General features: G+C 45.8%; 1 protein-coding gene across 8 annotated transcripts in view; it reads left to right on the forward strand.

The window, feature by feature from the left end:
- The first annotated feature begins 139 nt into the window (after positions 1–139).
- Positions 140–16711, forward strand: part of Dctn1 (dynactin subunit 1) — a 35075-nt gene continuing 18503 nt past the window's right edge. For 7 of the 8 annotated variants that reach the window (XM_045153212.1, XM_045153213.1, XM_004668269.2 and 4 more), the window contains exons 1-2: positions 13753–14067; positions 16326–16571. In XM_045153212.1, the coding sequence (XP_045009147.1) occupies positions 14035–14067; positions 16326–16571 (279 nt within the window). In that variant the 5' untranslated portion in view covers positions 13753–14034. Of the gene's footprint in view, positions 198–13752; positions 14068–16325; positions 16572–16711 lie in introns of those variants that run through there. The other variant, XM_045153216.1, reaches the window with a different exon arrangement.

The following is a 16711-nucleotide window of genomic DNA, read 5'->3' on the forward strand; positions in this document are numbered from 1 at the left end:
GACGGGCGTGTGTTCCGCGGACTCCCTCGGCCTCAGGGCGTGAGGGGCGAGGGGTCTGCGGGCCGCGGAGGGCGGGCGGAGGGCGGCGGCGCAGCGGGCAGCCCGCGAGGGCGGGGCGGGGCGGGGCGGGGCGCGCAGGGCCTGGGGCGGCGGTCCGCAGCGGGCCGGAGCTGGGCGCGGAGCCCCTGACAGGACAGGTATGGAGGTGGCTGCCGGGGCCCCACGGGCTCGTGCGGGGCTCCGCCGCGGTGGAGCTCGGCTCTGGCCCCGTGCGCGGGGCGCGCCGGCGGGGTGGGCGGCGGCGGGCGGGCGCCGGGGCGGGGGCTCCGCCGGGATGGTACCCAGCTCCTCTCCCGGGGTCCCAGGCTTGGCGCAGGAGTGTCTGCAGAACCGTCAGGGGCCCCTGCTGTCCCTCAACCCATACCGAGCCACAGGTTTCCCATGGACACACACGTGATTGAGAATTTTGTCTTAATGATAAAACATCACAGAACCCCCAAGCAGGAGTTCTGGATATGGGTTTGGTGTCTACGTGTACTCCTTGTCTCGGAATCCGGCTTGGTTGGCATCTTGTATATACATCCTCTTAACTGCGGTCAGCACCATAGCTGAAGCACACAGACAAGGAACTCTGCTGTTTGCAGAGACATATCTGTGGAACATAACCCTCATTTATGACATATTGGCTACTTGCTACCCTGTCGTACTTAAGGTACTGAGAGTCAAAGATCTATGACAGATTGACATTCTGAGCCTGGTGTGTGCCAGAGCCTGAGCTACACTATATTAAAAGAGATAATAACCTTATGTTTTTGAGCCATTTTGTATTCAAATATGTTCAGAAAATTCATAGTTCAAGTTTTCTCTACTACAGACCATTCAGAACCTTCAATATGTAAGTGATGTTTACAGTGAATCTCCATTTAGGGGTGTGTATGGAGAATTTCCAAAAGTTTACTGAAAAATACTGTTTTTCTTGAGTGGTTCCTCTGTTTAACATCTGGTGCAGTTTGGGAAATGCAGGCCTAGAAGGAGGCCATGTGGGTCAGTGCTTTTTGAATTTTAATAGTGCATACCTTTAATGAGGTCATAACATAATACAGATCTGATTGGTTCTTTACATGTAGCAAGTTCCCAGGTGATACTAATGCTACCTGGCCCATGGACCACTCTTTTTTTTTTTTTTTGAGGCAGGATCTCACTTTTAGCGCAGGGCGACCTGGAATTCACTGTGTATTCTCAGAATGGCTTTGAACTCATGGTGATCCTCTTACCACAGCTTCCTGAGTGCTGGGATTAAATACATGCGCCTCCACACCCCACCTTGGACCACACTCTTGAGTAGCAGAGTGTAGGTGAGATTGAAAGTCAGACACCAGCTTCTGCTACCTGCTTTCCAGACTAGGAGATCTCACAGGCTCCTTTCACATCTGAAATGCTGGATTCTAATCCACTTGTCACTATGATAGTTGGATTCTATATAAAATATTCTTGCCAGTTTGGTGGATTTTGCAATTTGGCTTGAACACTTAAAAAAATATTTTATTTGAGGGCTGGAGGGATGGCTTAGCAGTTAAGGCATTTGCTTGCAAAGCCAAAGGACCCATGTTCAATTTCCCAGGACCCACGTTAGCCAGATGCACAAGGGGGCACACACATCTGGAATTCGTTTGCAGTGGTTGGAGGCCCTGGTGCACCCATTCTCTCCCCCTCTCTCTCTTTCTCTGTCAAATAAATAAACCAATAAATAAATAAAAATAGTTTAAAATATTTTATTTGAGAGAGAGAGGAAAAGGCATATACATATATGGTGGGGGGACAGAAGGAGGGAGAGAGAATGGACACACCAAAGACTCTAATCATTGCAAACGAACTCCAGATTCATGCATCATCTTGTACATCTGGCTTTATGTGGGTACAGGGGAATTGAATCTGGGGCCTTAGGCTTCATGGCAAGTGCCTTAACCACTAAACCATCTCTCCAGCCCTAGCTTGAACATTTCTAACAATGAGGAAGTAATTAGATATAAGGGTTCTTTCTTCCCCTCTCTGTTTGGCTTAATTGAGGTAAGATTTCATGTAGTCCAGAGTGGACTGTAACTCACTATGTGGCCAAGACTGGCCTTGAACACCTTGTTTTCATATTTCAACATCCCAAGTGCTGGGATTACAAGTGCAAACCTTTTTATTCTAGCATTAGCACAATGAGGGTGATCTTCAGGTTTCTAGAATGCTTCTCTTCGGCCTTATCCTGTTTACCTTAGATCATCTCCTAGAATTAAACTTTAAACTAAAATAAGTTCCAGGCATGGTGGCACATGCCTTTAATTCTAGTACCTGAGGCTGTGGGTAGGATTGCTGTGAGTCCCAGGTCAGCCTGGGCTAGAGCAAGACCCTACCTCAAAAAAAAAAAAAAAAAAAAAAGAGAGAGAGAAAAAATTAAACTAAGAACCCCGCTTTAAAAAGTTGGGTTTTTTTTTTTTTTTTTTTTTTTTTTTTTTGCTTTCAAGGTAGGGTCTCAGTCTAACCCAGGCTGACTTGGAATTAACGCTGTATTCCCAGGCTGGTCTTGAACTCTTGGTAATCCTCCTACTTCAGCCTTCTGAGGGCTGGGACTAAAGGTGTATGCTACCACACCTGGTAAAAAGTTGACTTTTAAGCCAGGCATGCAGATGCACAAAGTGGCACATTCACATGGAGTTTGTTTGCAGTGTCTAAAGGTCCTAGCACCCCTATTCATTCTCTCTCCCTCCCCCCCCCAAAGTAAATAAATAATCTTTAAACTGGCATGGTTTAATGCCTGTAGTTCCAGCACTCAGAAGGCTGAGGCAGGAAAGCTACTTCAAGTATGAGTCTAGCCTGAGATTCATAGTGAGTTCCAGGCCAGCTACAGAGTGAGAGCCTTTCTCAAAAAACCAAGGGGAGAAAAAAAAAATTAAAATATTAGATGACAGCTATTTCTAGCATTTTTCTTCAGACTGAATTGTTCTTAACTCATCACTTTTAAGAAATATCAAATATATGGACAAAGCAGTGTTTTAGTCGATCAGTTTGTCTTACTGTGATATGAAAGGTGGTTGAAAGTGAGGAAGGACAGATGCAGAGAGGTTTTATAGATAAGCAGTACATTACTTAGATTGATGATAACAATAATGCCTTGCTTTTTGTACACTAAAAGATTATAGAACTTTTCATGAACATGGTCTCATTTGATTTAATTTCCTGTGATGCACGCAGAGCAGCAGATGAAGCAGCAAAAAGCAAAAAATAAATGACTTACCCTAGTTTTCAAAGCTGTCAAGAGGCAGGCCCAAGTCCTAGTGGAGGAGAATGGAAGGATACAGGAGATAATACTAAGGAAGAATTGATTCGTTAGACCTGATTGGATATGAGGTCACAAAAAGAAGTTGAAAGGAGTCAGAGTAGTTGGGAGAATCGTAAGACCACTAATAACCGGGTTTTGCTGTGCCAGCGCTGTCCTCACTAGTGGCTACCTGCAGTTACAAGTGAGGAGGGATTATAGCAGGTGGTTGCCATAATGCTTGGCCTACTTATAGTTACTAGTTGGTTCTAGGGGGAGGGTGTGGGATTTCTGTTGCATATTAAGAGAAATGGAAATCAGGTGTTCAGTGTCCCCCTGTCACCCAGATCAGTAGTTTGTTTCGGAGACCACGTAGCAGCAGCTGGTGTTCGACTTTCTATCCAGAGAGCTACTCAGAGTGGCCCTGGACCGGCTCTAAGACAAGAAGTACAAGATGCATCTTAGGACCCTTGCTATTTTGGAGGTTTGCTTTGCTTGCTATCACTTTCCTTTTGATGTTCAGGCTGATGCCAGCTGAGCTTGGCTGATGGATTTGTTTGTGTGCTGTCTCTCCAAGAAGCTTCACTGCAGCAGGGCGGGTTCTGGCTCTCCCCAATGCCTTGTGAATGTTGTTTCTCAGAATATCTGCATTTTACTTAGAACCCTATTTGTGCTTCCTTTCCCCTGGAAGTGCATACATGAGATTTACTGTACCAGCTTCCATAGGACCTGGGGCTGTTCCTGCACTTATACTTTGTTAGGCGCCTATCTGGAGAGGAAAGAGCTGCACCTACTGCTGTGTGTGTGTGTGTGTGTGTGTGTGTGTGTGTGTGTGTGAGAGAGAGAGAGAGAGAGAGAGAGAGAGAGAGAGAGAGAGAGAGAGGCAGGCAGAGGCAGAGAGAGACAGACAGACAGACAGACTGACTGGCTGACTGTCCTGGTCTTTAAGGGTGGAGGTACTCTTTGAAAGCTGGTGGAGTTTATATGACTAGAGCCAGGTGTTAGTCCAGCAACTTAAAAAAATATTTTATTTTTATTTATTTATTTGAGAGAGAGAAATAGGCAGAGAGAGAGAATGGGCATGCCAGGGCATCCATCCACTGCAAATGAACTCAAGATGTGTGTGTCCCCTTGTGCATCTGGCTTATGTGGGTCCTGGGGGAATGAACCAGTGCCCTTTGGCTTTGCAGGCAAGTACCTTAACTGCTAAGCCATCTCTCCAGCCCTCCAGCAACTTAAAAAAAAAAATTATTTGAGAGAAAGAGAGAGAGAGAGAGAGCGTGCGCGCACGCGCATGTGAGCGCACATGCATGTACACGCACACCAGGGCCTCTAGCTGTTGCAAACAAATTCCAGACACATGTGCCACCTTGTGCATCTGGCTTATGTGGGTACTGGAGAATCAAACCTGGGTCACTTGACTTTGCAGGCAGCCCAAATCCAGCAACTTTTAAATATTGAGTGCTTCTCTGTACTAAGTACTGTGTTTAGTGCTTAGATTCTGAGATGGGCAAAGCTCTCTGTCCAGGAGGAATTCATAATAGAATGTGGTAGACAGTATTTTAAATAAAATGAGGCATTTTAGTGGAGCTATGCTCAGGGTGCTGTGTGAGGGAAAGAGGTAGTTATTGAACTGAATTTTGAAGGATGACGAGAGGAAGATCCTACCTGGCAATGCTTTTAATGTTTGCAGAGGCATAAGGGGGAAATATAAATAGATCCAACTGACTGGAACAGAAAGAATTTTGGGATCAAAGGGGAGGTGATGGTTATGTGACAGATGTGACTGGATTCAGGTGGTTTTTGTTTTGTTTTGTTTTTTGAGGTAGTGTCATTGTAGCCCAGGCTGACCTGGAATTCACTATGTAATCTCAGGGTGGCCTTGAACTCACAGAGATACTCCTACCTTTGCCTCCCAAGTGCTGGGATTAAAGTCATCTGCCACCACACTGGGCTGGATTCAGGTTTATTTTTATTTTTATTTTTTTGAGAGAGAGGTATAGAGAGAGAAAGAGTGAATGAGAGAGAGAGAGAGAGAGAGAGAGAGAGAGAGAGAGAGAGAGAGAGAATGGGCACACCAGGGCCTCCAGCCACTGCAAATAACTCCAGACACATGCGCCATCTTGTGCATCTGGCTTTTGTGGGTCCTGGGAAATTGAACTGAAGTGCTTTGGCTTTGCAGGCAAGTGCCTTAACTGTTAAGCCATCTCTCTAGCCATAATTTTATTATTTTAGGCAGGGCCTAATGAAGCTTAGCCTAGCCTAGAGCTCTTGCTTCTCCCTCCTGAGCCTCCCAAATGCCAAGATTATAGGCATTTTGGTAGCAACCACACTATGTCTGAAGCTAGCTTCTACATAGCCTTTATTGTTGTGGTAGGAAGATTCAATTTTGTGGCAAAGAAGCCACTTGAGGTTTTTAGACAAGGAGTGACATAACTGTTTTGTGAAGCTAACTAGAAATAGACTAAAGTGGAAGAATATGGATTAGTGCTGTTGGGAGGCTTATAATATAGATGTCATCGGGGAATTGTTTAGGTGTTAGATCAGTGGAGATGGAGAGGAGGGTGCAAATTGGAGAGGCTGCAGAGAACAGAATTAACCTGAGTAGTGAGAAATTGGTTGTTGAAAGTAGAGGAGTTGAGGGTGACTCACTTTTCTAATTTGTGTGGGTGGTGGTACCAGTAGCAGAGAGGAACTCAAAGAAGCATCTTTGTGAGCAAAGGTATTTTGGGCATGTTGAACTTGAGTGTCCTGTGGCCCTTAGCTGATAGATGGCAATGTGGGTCTGAGGTTCAGAAGAGAATCTGTGTCTAGGGTGGTGGGTGAAGTTGTGGGGATGGATGAGCTCTCTCAGCCACAGGAATAGAAGACTAAAGATGACAAAGGAGAAAAGAGGAATTGATGTCAAGTAAGAATGTTGCCCAGAGAGCAGTTTTTCCTAGTACATCCAAAGGCACGAGAGACAAGTGTCAATTCAGGTTCTCAGGGGATGGTGGAAGAGTTGCCCTGAAAAGGAGGGGCCTTGTTTCCTTTGAATTGGTGGAGTGATGGGTAAAGGGAAGGAATTTAGGAAGAGGCAGTGATGGATGCAATTGCAGATTTGTTTGTTTGTTTGTTTTCAAGGTAGAGTCTCATTCTAGCCTAGGCTGACCTGGAATTCACTATGTAGTCTAAGGGTGACCTTGAACTCATGGTGATCCTCCTACCTCTGCTTCAGAGTGCTGGGATTAAAGGCAGGCGCCACCACACCAGGCAAATGTAGCTATTTTTCACAAAGCAATTCTTACCTAAGGGACTGTTTTCTTTCTCAGCAAGGTTGTTTGCTGAAGGGTGGATGCACTGGGCTCCATCAGGATCAGAGGGTTGAATATGGTGAAGTCTGAAGCAGCTGTTCAAAGGAAAGAAAGAGAAGAGAATTGAGATCAGTCCCAAGAATGTCCTCTGAACTGAAATCCTATGCTTAGCAAACCTCATCCTCATAATAATGGCTGATATTTACTGAGCTCTTATATGTGACACCATTTTCACTGCTTTTCAAGCATTCTTGTGTATAATCTTTTCCTTTTCTTTTGAGTCAGGGTCTTGCTGTGTAGAGCAAGCTGGACTTGTACTACAGGCTTCCTCTTGCCTCAGTCTTTGTGGATTTTGCAACAATCCAGTGTGGGTATCGCTGTGTGACAGAAGGGACAATTGGAGCATGGAAGATTACTTAGTTTAGTAGTATTGGTGTTTGATAACTGTATCTTTGTAGAAGTGGGATTCCTTCTTCTGAGGCCTCAGAGAAGGGAAAATTTAATCCCAACTCTGTTTCTGCACTTTGAGGCTGCTAACGGGACTCTCACCATGTCAAGCTTTGAGCAAGACAGTGGCACAGAAGCGCAGGGCACAGGGGTCAGTTGCCACAGGGGAGCTCTGAAATTCTTGAGAGATTCCCCAGCATCTTGACTGTAAAGACAAGTAACTGGTGGTCATTTGCCAGCTATTGCAAGCTGAGACTGTGTCACTTGAGACTGTGAATAAGAAGAGAGACTTTGTTCCCATCTTTACTACCCAGTAAAAGAGAATTTTTTCATACCACTCAGCTTGGAGATGAGACAGACCTGAAGCCTTATGCTAGAACAAGATTTTTAACTCCCCTTCTTTGCTTTCCCATTCTCTGTGATAGATATCTGCAGACAAGGTCCCCCCTGAGGCGGGAAAGGAGGATGGTGGCATGGCATGAGTAGAAAAGAAATGGGCTTACCTTTTTTTTTCTGCAGCCGCTGGAGCATCATCTCTGTGTCCTTCCTCTTAGGGGTTGCCATGACTACGCCTTTGCATGGTGGTTTGAAGAGATTGATTTCCATTATGATCAGATGATGGCGTAGGCTTCAACAGAGAAAGGGCATAATGATCTGCTTTTGGGAGTGCCCAGTGAGCTGCCCAAATGGCAGAGGCCAGCTCACGAGCTGGCAGTGGCTTTGTTGGCTGCCTTGGCTTTTGCTGAAGTTGTGAAATGGTGCATCTCTTTCTGTAGAGCGCAGGCTCAATGTTCCCTCCCTGCTGGGTCCTAGTGCCAGGAACTCACTGGTTGTTCCAGGAGGAGGAACTAGCAGGAACTTTGAGACTGAATCAGTGGGACTTCTACCAGAGGCAGGGCAGGGGTTTGCTATTCTTGAGGATAGGCTGAGTGTTTGCTGCCTTTCTGCAGGAGTTCCTTTATTAAAGACAAGTGAGATATATATTATGTAGCTTTCCTTCCTGACTCTTAGAGCTGGGTGTGGAAGTTCCTGCATGTTTGCTGGGGAAAGGGAGACTATGGGAGCAGGTAGAGATGCATTGAGATTGGGAGTGGGATGCAGACATTTCTAGGGATAATGAGCTAGAGAGAAGGAAGTCCACTTAAGTTATACTCCTTATCTGTACAGGATCTGTGGGGCAGATACTGGATTAGATTGGTATCATCTTCCTGGTATCCCCTGAATTAGCAGACTTTCTCCTTGTGAAGATGTTCAGTTGTGTCCTGCTGTCAGACTGCTTGAGTTTCCAGTCAGCTTCTGGAATGGGCTCAGGTTAAGCAGACACTTGGGCTAGCCTAAGATCAAGATTTGATGAGGTGAGACAGGAGAAGTGTCAGGGGATTCTGGAGTGCCAGTAAAAGCAAAATAGAAACAGTTCAGAACTGGTATTTTGAGATAATTAGTACAGTTACATGTAGTTATAAGAAATAATTTAGAGAAGGTCTGGGGGCGTAGTTCAGTTGGAGGAATGCTTGCCTAGCATACATGAGGCCCTGGGTTTGATCCTCAGTATTACATAAACCAGGTATGGTGCATACCTGTAATACTAGGACTCAGGAGGTAGAGGCAGGAGGATCAGAAGAAGTTCAAGGTTACCTTTGGATATATGAGTTCTGGGCCAGCCTGGGTTGTATAAGACCCTATCTACAATAAAAAGCTTTGGGAGCTTGGAAGATGGCTCACCAGTTAAGGTCCTTGCTTGCAAAGCCTGCCAGCATGGATCCAATTTCTAAGTCTTCCTTGTTACCCTGATAAGCATCTGACATTCATTTATAGCAACAGGAGGTCCTGGCATACCCACACCCACACATGCACATGCACATGCAAATAAATAAAAAAAAAACTAATAATAATTGGGAGAGCCAACTCAGACCAAAGAGGTGATTACAAGTGGCCTCAGACCTGTAATCCTAGCTACTTGGGAGACTAAAACAGGAAGATTACAAATTCAAGGCCTGCTTGGGCAAAATAGTGAGATCTTATTTATAGCTCAATGGTATAGTTTTTTGTTTGTTTGTTTGTTTTGTTTTTGGCTTCCATCTGTATGATACCCTAGATTCATTCCTCAGTACCACCAAAAAAGAAAAAAAAGCAAGAAAAGAAGTGACACAGAGATTTTTTTTACACATAATTTTATGTAGTCCCCACCATGTTTAACATGTTGCAAAACTATGGTGCAGTATCACAACCAGGACATTGATATAGTGCAAATTCCAAACAGTTCCATTACTACAAAGATATCCTGTTCTTTTTTAAATTTTTAAACAATATTTATGGGCTGGAAAGATGGCTTAGTGGTTAAGACATTCGCCTGCAAAGCCAAAGGACCTCAGTTTGATTCCCTAGGACCCACGTAAGCCAGATGCACAAGGGGGTGCATGCATCTGGAGTTTGCAGTGGCTGGAGGCCCTGGTGCACCTGTTCTCTCTCCTTCCCTCCCTCTTTCTCTCTCACAGTCTCAAATAAATAAATAAATTAAAAATTAAAAAAATATTTATTTCAGGGAGGAAGAAAGAGGCAGATAGAATGGGCATGCCAGGGCCTCCTGCCACTGTAAACGAACTCCAGATGCATGCGCCACTTTGTGTATCTGGCCTTATGTGGGAACTGGGGAATTGAACCCTGGCCATTAGGCTTTGAAAGCAAGTGCCTTTAACTGCTGAGTCATCTCTCCCAACCCTCCCCTTCCCCCCCCCCCTCAGGTAGGGTGCCACTCTAGCACAGGCTGACCTGGAAGTCACTCTGTATTCTCAGGGTGTCCTTGAACTCACAGCAATCCTCCTACCTGGGATTAAACCTGGGATTAAAGGTGAATGCTGAGATTAAAGGCATGTGCCACAACACCTGGCTTACTTTTTTGTTTTTTGGAGGTAGGATCTTGCTCTGGCCCAGGCTGACCTGGAATTCATTACGAAGTCTCAGGGTGGCCTTGAACTCACAGTGATCCTCTTACCTCTGCCTCCCAAATGCTGGGATTAAAGGTGTGTGCCACCATGCCCAGCTCCAGCTTCATTTTTTAAAATACTATTTTTTATTTATTTGCACACAGAGAAAGTTAGACAAAGAGAGAAAGAGAGAAAGGATGGATATATCAGGGCCTCTGCAGATGAATCCCAGACACCTGCACCATCTTGTGCATCTGGCTTTATGTGGGTACTGGGGAATAAAACCCAGGTCATTAGGCTTTGTAGGCAAGTACCTTAACTACTGAGGAATCTCTCCAGTTTCACGTGTTGTTTTTTTATAGCTCCCCATTTTGTCCTCATTGCTTTCTTCTTAGTCCTTAACTACTGTCAAGTAGTAACTTCACAGGTTCACATCTGAAACAGATAGTGAAATATATCTACTAGTATACACAGTTAAATTTGCCTCCAAGGTTTTAAGGATTGGTTATTTTCTCTCTCCTAACATGTTCAATTTCCCTTCCCTACTTCCTCTCTTGAGTTTATATACATACATATATATATTTATTTATTTTTATTTGCTTTTGTTTTTTCACCATGCTACTGTACTGCACAGGAAAGAGACTGGCTTCCTGTTGTCATTAGATCAAGTCCATCTGTTCCAACCTGATGTTAAACTCCCTGTCTGTCCATACATTCCTCCTAGTGTATCTCTGTGTTTGTTTATTCAGTAAGTACTTCACTGTGAGCTAAGGGCATTCGAGCCACAAAGAGCGTAAGCTGTGGGCTCTGCTTTGGAAAGCTGCTGCTTTGATAGATGAACCCAGGCAGAACTAGTTGTTTCTAGTCACACTATTCACAGCTCACTGCTTTGTTGGCTTTCTCTCCATAGAGCCAAAACTGACACGAAGCAAAACAACTCCATAATTCAAGGTATAGTTAGATGATGTTCTTGTTCTTCCCAGCTCACTCCTGTCAGTATTTTTTTTTTTTTTTGAAGTAGACTTTCACTCTAGCCCTGGCTGAACCATGTAGTCCCAGGCTGGCCTTGAACAAGTCCTGGGATTAAAGTATATGCTTAATTTGTTTACAATTCTTTATAATATTTATTGTCTATACATTTAAGGTTTATATTCCAGTTTGTATTCTCTCAGGTAATAATTGTTGGTACTTCCGCTTTGGTAGTTTTTATAACATTCTCATATGCTTTATCTTATTTGAATCTCACAACACGACTGCAGACATGGGAGATAGCTCCATTTTATTGGAGAGTAAATGGCTCCCAAATAGTGAGTATATATACCTGTGTTGCTGGCAAGTTATGGGGCTATTCTTTTTAAAATGATTTTTTGTTTATTTTTATTTATTTATTTGAGAGCAACAGACAGAGAGGAGGAGGCAGAGAGAGAAAGAGAGAGAATGGGCGCACCAGGGCTTCCAGCCACTGCACATGAATTCCAGACACATGTGCCCCCTTGTGCATCTGGCTAACGTGGGTCCTGGGGAATCGAGCCTCCAACTGGGGTCCTTAGGCTTCACAGGCAAGCGCTAAACCACTAAGCCACCTCTCCAGCCCATTATGAGGCCATTCTTATATCTGTGCTCTTTCTTTTCTTTTCTCTTTTCTTTTCTTTTCTTTTCTTTATTTAAAGTAGGGTCTTACTGTAGCCTAGGCTGGCTTCAAACTCTCAGCAATTTTCTTATCTTTGCTGGGATTAGAGGTGTGCACCACCATGCCTGGCTCTTTTTTTTTTTTTAAGATTTATTTATTTATTTTATTTATTAGAGAGAGAGAGAGAGAGAGTCCGATAGAGAGAGAAAGGGTGCACCAAGGCTTCAGGAGCTGTAAATGAACTCCAGATGCATTTGTCACCTTGTACATCTGGCTTATGTGGGTCCTGGGGAATTGAACGTGGGTCCTTGGGCTTCACAGGCAAATGCCTTAACTGCTAAGCCATCTCTTTAGCCCCCCCCCCCCCCCCACACCTCTCTCTTTTTTCTTGTTTGATTTTTGTTTTTCAAGGTAGGGTCTCACTGTAGTCCAGGCTGAGCTGGAATTCACTATGTAGTCTCAGGATGGCCTCAAACTCACAGTGATCCTCCTACCTTTGCCTTCCAAGTGCATATGCCGCCACATCCTGCCTGAAGATGTTATCGAGCTTTTAAGCATTTATTATATGCAAGATACTTTGCTAAGTGTTTTACATATTTTTCTCAATGATTCCTTGTAGCACTTCTCCAGGATGTGTTTTGTGTGCGTTGTGTGTGTAGAGGTGTGTACGTATATGTACATGAGCATGTGGAGGACAGAGGGAAACCCTGGGAATCATTCCTCAGGAATGTCCACCTTTCTTGAGATAGGGTTTCTTGGGTGCGGGGCAGGAGCTTACTCTAGTCCAGGCTGACCTGGAACTCACTCTATAGCCCATGCTGGTCTTGAACTCACAGCAGTTCTCCTACCTCTGCCTCCCTAGCGCTGGGAATAAAGGCACCTGGCTATTCTTTTTTCTTATTCATCCCGTTCTCTAGAGAATTGTTCTGTGACTGTTATTCTGCTGTTGGGCTAGAGGGTGGAGTGAGAAAAGCCATTGTTTTGTTAGTGAAGGAAGACAAAGTATGCCTAGGCCTAGGCGTCCAGGTCCATCTTCAGCTTTGAGAGCCAGAGGATATACCACAGGCCAACACTGGTGGTTGCTTGGGGATAAGGGTTGTGGTCTGTTGGTTCCTAGCCCTTGACAAATGGAGAAATGCTTACACAGTCTTGTGGAGATCTTGGCTAGAATGCATAGTCTCATTAAATTGAAAGCACTCTTTAAGGCTGGGGAGATGCTTATGGTTAAAGGTCCTTGCTTACAGAGGATTCCAGCCCAGGTTCAATTTCCTAGTATCCACATAAAGCCAGTTGCAAAATGTGGCATGTGTATCTGGAGTTTGTTTCCAGCAAGAAGAGGCCCTGACATGGCCCCCACTCTCTCTCCTTGCAAATAAATAAATAAATAAAAATATTTTAAAAATAAATACCAAACTTAAAAGGCATTCTTATTATAAGGCAGTATGTGATTATTAAGGAATTCTTGTGAAATAAAAGTATAAAAAACAGATCAGCTTATTGGCAAGGCCAGGAATATAGGGGCAGTGAGCTGAGGTAGACTGGGTCTTAGGCCCCAAGGGGAGAGTGGGTCTCTCTGCTTTTGAACACTGCCTTTAATAATCCAGTTGAATCTGGTGTCTTGGGACCAGGGCCTGGCTGGTTACAAGCAGCATAGGAGGGAAGAGGGAGTGTGTTCTTTTGCACGAGCAGATGGTATGGAGCAGAGGCACTTGGCTGGCGTGCTGGTGTGTGAAGGTGCTTCCATCACTGCTGCTCCAGGCTCTGTATGTGGCCCATATGAGATTGCGATCCAGACCCTGCTTGCTCACGTGGATTTAGACCTGAGTCCAGAGTTTGAGGGAAATAGTTTGAGAGGAGAGTCTGTGTGTAGGAGGCTCTGGGCAGCTGAGTATCTTGAAGTGACACTTGATGCTTGAGGACCTGCTGAGGACTTACATCCTAGGGACAGGGGGCAGGGGGTAGGGGGCAGTGATGGTGAGGGGTATAGATAAGAAAGAACTGTCAGGACTGCTCTCAGCTGCAGGACAGCACTCTGGAGATGAGCGCTGATGTGCCTGTGATCCCATCCTTGGTCCCTGCCCCTCTTGTCTGATTCAGGCGAAGCAGGGGAGCACTAGGACCCAGAGGCTAGAACCGTTCCTGACAAGTCTAGAGCAGCACTAGCGCAGAGTGAGACTCATCAGCTGGCAAGCAGGGTTCAGTGTCTCTGGGTTCAGGAATCCTTGGGCAGCAGAGGGGACTTGCATCTCAGACCCCATCACTGCCCCCACCCCTACCTGGTGGGCCACTGAGTGAAGTCCATGGACTCGGGAGAGCCAAGCCTGACAGCTCCCTTGTCGGTCCATGAGGGCCCAGTGCCCTGACCCTCCTGCCTAGGCTTCTGCCTTTTCTCTGTGTCTTTGGCCAGCTGGGGGAAGGGGTAGAGGCCAGGTGAGCAACATGGCCCAGAGCAAGAGGCACACATACAACCGGGTAAGTGGCCCTTATGTGGAATGGCTCTGGGAGGGCTGCTGGAGAAGGCCTGGATGCCCGTGGACATCCTTGGTGTGGGGGCTGGGGAGACAGGTGGGCCCTCAGCTGGGGCATTCACAGATTGGTTTTCTAAGGAGCCCCTGGGGCCCCAATGCTGGCAGGCTATACAGGTTTCCCTTCCTGGAGTTGGGCCCTAAGTGGGACTGGTAAGGCCTGGTCTCTGACTCCAGTTTGGTCCTCAGGCTAGGGGTTCCTGAAAGGGGTCCAGACTATCTGGGGGACTCAGAAGGGCTCATAAGCTACCCAGGTCTAATTAGGTCCTTTCAAGCTGCTTTGTGCCTGTCACTTGTTCTTTCTTCCATTGGGGATTGGATTTGTACTCACTGTTATATCCACCTGGTTCTGAGGTTTGTTGAGAAGTGTGGGAGGGTTTGGATCCAGCCTACATGTCACTGGCAATTTCCTTTATATGGGATGTACCCTGTCCCAGGTATGATTTGGGGTCCTGGGGCCCTTCAGAGCTGTGTCCTTACTGGATATGCTCTTTGGAGAAGGGAGTTAGGGAGTAACAGGCTGTAAAGTGTCTTGTCTCTTCCCTGGCTCTTGCAAGAGCTCCCTTCTGAAGCCAAGTAGGGGGTATCAGAAGGAGCCCCATGGAGCCTTTCAGGATCATGGGGTCACAATTTTCTTGCCTCATTTATTTGCTGCATGTCCCCTGCTTCATGGAGTTGCTATTGCTAAAAATGGCTTAGGTGTGATTTTCTTCTAAATCATCATCTGATTTGGGACCTAATTTCATGTGTCCTGTCATCCTGGATATATCAGACACTGAGAGCTTCCCAAGGACAGCATTTTAGTTTATTCCTTTGTCCTGCCCTTCTGTGGAATATGAAGACATCTGAACCTCTTGACAGTCTCAGGATGTGCAGGGGCCACATCTGAGTTACTTGGCTTCATCTATATTTTTCTCTTTCTGGCAGCATGCTATGGGGGAAGAGAGTCTACAGGACAAAGGTCTATAAGGAAAGAGTTCGATGTTGAAGGGGTTGTGGTCAGGCATCCAGGGGTGTCATGATGGGAGAGACAGGAGCCAGTCACACCAGGAAGGACTGGTGGCTGGAGGGCCGGGAAGGAGGCACAGTTATGTGCTTCTGAAAGGGAGAGCCCAGCTCCGTTGGCCCCTGCTATAATTCCTGCATGGAAGTGGGTGCAGGGGTGATAGGGCAGGAAGATTCCAAGTTCCAAGCCAGCCTGGGATATATGGTGAGATTCTGACCCCCAAAACAACAGGGACTGGGGATTTATCTCAGTGGAAGAACACTTGCTAAAGCCCTAGGTTGAGCCCCCAGAGCTGAGGGGAAAAAATAACAAAAAGAAAATGGTGGAGCCAGGCATGGTGGCACACGTCTTTAATCCCAGCACTTGGGAGGCAGAGGTAGGAGGATAGCCGTGAGTTCGAGGCCATCCTGAGATTACATAGTAAATTCCAGATCAGCCTGAGCTAGAGTGAAACCCTACCTCAAAAAACAAAAACAAAAACAAACAAACAAAAAAAAAAGCAAAAAAAAAAAAAATGGTGAGGGGAGGAAATGGAGAAGTCTGACAGAGCCATTTGAACTCCATGGCAGACAAATGACAGTAAAGAGGGAAACAAGATTCCAATGGGTCATCCACTGACTCACATGTCTTCTTAGCACAGGTGCCTGAATCTGGGTATTGGGTTTTGGGGAGCCTCATTTAAACTGAGTTATTTGCTTGTGTTTAACTCCTCTCCTTGGGGACAGTGCTCCTGAGAAAGCAGCCATTTGGTGACATTCACAGTCTATCAGTGAATCCTGATGTTATAAAATTTAAATAGATTTAAAAATCTTAACGGGAAACAGAAGAATTTAGAATTTTTTTAAGTGTTGCTTTTTTGCGGGGGGGGGGGGTACAAGCACTCACTGTGTAGCCCAAGCTGGCCTGGAACTCACTGTGTAGCCCAGCTTGTTCCTGAATTCATGATCCCCCTGCCTAAGCTTCCTGAGTGCTGGCATTCTAGATGTGAGCCACCACACCTGGCTTTGGAGATGACTTAGAAAGATACCATGGATATTTTTCAAAAAGGACTTTGGCCAGAGAATAGAGCCTGTGCACATGACTTGTGGCTTGTTGCCTTTTGTAGTCTAGGATCCCGGCTGGGGCACATTTCTTGTCCATTGGGATGCCTCCCTTGACTTCAGGCCCTCAACTGTACATGTTGCATATGTTTCTTTCAGACGCCCAGCGGCAGCAGGATGAGTGCAGAGGCAAGTGCCCGGCCTCTGAGGGTAGGCTCCCGCGTAGAGGTGATTGGAAAAGGTCACCGAGGTACTGTGGCCTATGTTGGAGCCACACTGTTTGCCACCGGCAAATGGGTAGGCGTGATCTTGGATGAAGCAAAGGGCAAGAATGATGGAACTGTCCAAGGCAGGAAGTATTTCACATGTGATGAAGGGCATGGCATCTTTGTGCGCCAATCCCAGGTAACTCATTTTGTGTGTACATGTATACTGGTTGCATGTGCAATGTGTTTCCGCTCTTTTTCTGGGTGGGGTATAAGGCTCTGGTTGGGAGGGAAGGGAAGGGAAGGGAAGATATAGCCTTAGGGAAGTCAGCTTTTACT

Source organism: Jaculus jaculus, chromosome 6, assembly GCF_020740685.1.
Source record: "Jaculus jaculus isolate mJacJac1 chromosome 6, mJacJac1.mat.Y.cur, whole genome shotgun sequence".
NCBI lineage: Eukaryota > Metazoa > Chordata > Mammalia > Rodentia > Dipodidae > Jaculus > Jaculus jaculus.